This window comes from Myotis brandtii, unplaced genomic scaffold (assembly GCF_000412655.1).
Source record: "Myotis brandtii unplaced genomic scaffold, ASM41265v1 C42184574, whole genome shotgun sequence".
Lineage (NCBI taxonomy): Eukaryota > Metazoa > Chordata > Mammalia > Chiroptera > Vespertilionidae > Myotis > Myotis brandtii.
The window spans coordinates 1-1,153 of record NW_005319672.1 but is presented as its reverse complement, the minus strand read 5'-3'; the positions used below and the strand labels follow the sequence as shown (position 1 = coordinate 1,153).

The 1,153-nt window shown below is 60.4% G+C and overlaps 1 protein-coding gene across 1 annotated transcript; it reads left to right on the top strand.

Annotated features, from left to right (window-relative positions):
• Window positions 1–39: 39 nt before the first annotated feature.
• LOC102252426 (rap guanine nucleotide exchange factor-like 1) lies at window positions 40–1,144 on the top strand. Its single transcript, XM_005852925.2, has 3 exons — window positions 40–144; window positions 562–612; window positions 950–1,144. Exons 1-3 carry the CDS (start codon window positions 97–99, stop codon window positions 1,115–1,117), a joined length of 267 nt encoding a protein of 88 aa, XP_005852987.2. The 5' UTR covers window positions 40–96; the 3' UTR covers window positions 1,118–1,144.
• The last annotated feature ends 9 nt before the right edge of the window (window positions 1,145–1,153 follow it).

Genomic DNA, 1,153 nt, shown 5'->3' with positions numbered 1-1,153 from the left:
GGCGGCGCCAGGGCCTTCTGACCGCCCGCTGACCCCGCCTCCCAACCCCGCAGCTGCAAGCAGAACCAGGACCTGCTCTCCTTCTACGCCGTGGTCATGGGGCTGGACAACGCGGCGGTCAGCCGCCTGCGGCTCACCTGGGAGGTAATGCGACCTCTTCCCTCTCCTCCCCTCCCCCCTGCACTGGCCCACCTGGGGATCTTGGCCGCCAGCCTGTCTTGACATCCTGGGCTCACCTCCATGGGAAGGAGGCGCCCACACAGCCCTAGGGTGCACCGCTCTGGTAATGGACCCTGTCCTTGTGCAGATGAGTAACGGAGGCAGCCCAGGCCAGGCGCACACGGGGCTGTCCGATGGCAGCCAGCATGGCAGAGGCCTCCGTTTCCCCAGAATAATTCATGTCTCTGGGCTGCTTCCAGCCAAGGGGGACTCCACTTCCCCACCCGCCGGCTGCCCGGCCCCTGCAAGACACGCAGGCCCTCTCCCCGCTCACACCTGGGGATCCCATGAACCTCAAGGAGCTCCACTCTGACACTCCTTCTTCCTTCAAACTCTCCGCAGAAGCTGCCAGGGAAATTCAAGAACTTGTTCCGCAAATTCGAGAACCTGACAGTGAGTGGGTTTGGCTCTTTTATCTGCCCTCGGACTTGTACCCCAGAGATTCTCTGTTCCCATAAACCTTCTCCCTCAAGCTCCCCTTTCAAGGCTTTTAGTGCCTAGGATCCCCCTTCTCTTCCCACCATGCTGGGGGATTGCTCCCCTATTTTCCCTGGAAAAGACTTCCCTAGCACACCCCTACCTGATTGGAGACCTTCCCCAGCACCCCCCAGCGACACACCCCCTTCACACCCCTCTCTGCTAGGGCAAGGGGATGAGGGAGGAAATGGGGGGTGTCTTTGGGGTACCCTGGGCCTATCTGTCCCTTTATCCCTCTTCTGCGGAATGCCAGGACCCCTGCAGGAACCACAAAAGCTACCGAGACGTGATCTCCAAGATGAAACCTCCTGTGATCCCTTTTGTGCCTCTGATCCTCAAAGGTGAGAGTTGTTCCCAAATGAGGCTCCTCTGTCCCCCTGCTTCATGCCCCAGTTCTGCCTCTCAGTCCCCTCCCAGCTGAGTGCCCAGAGGAGAGGAGCCCCCCAAGATTGAGTGG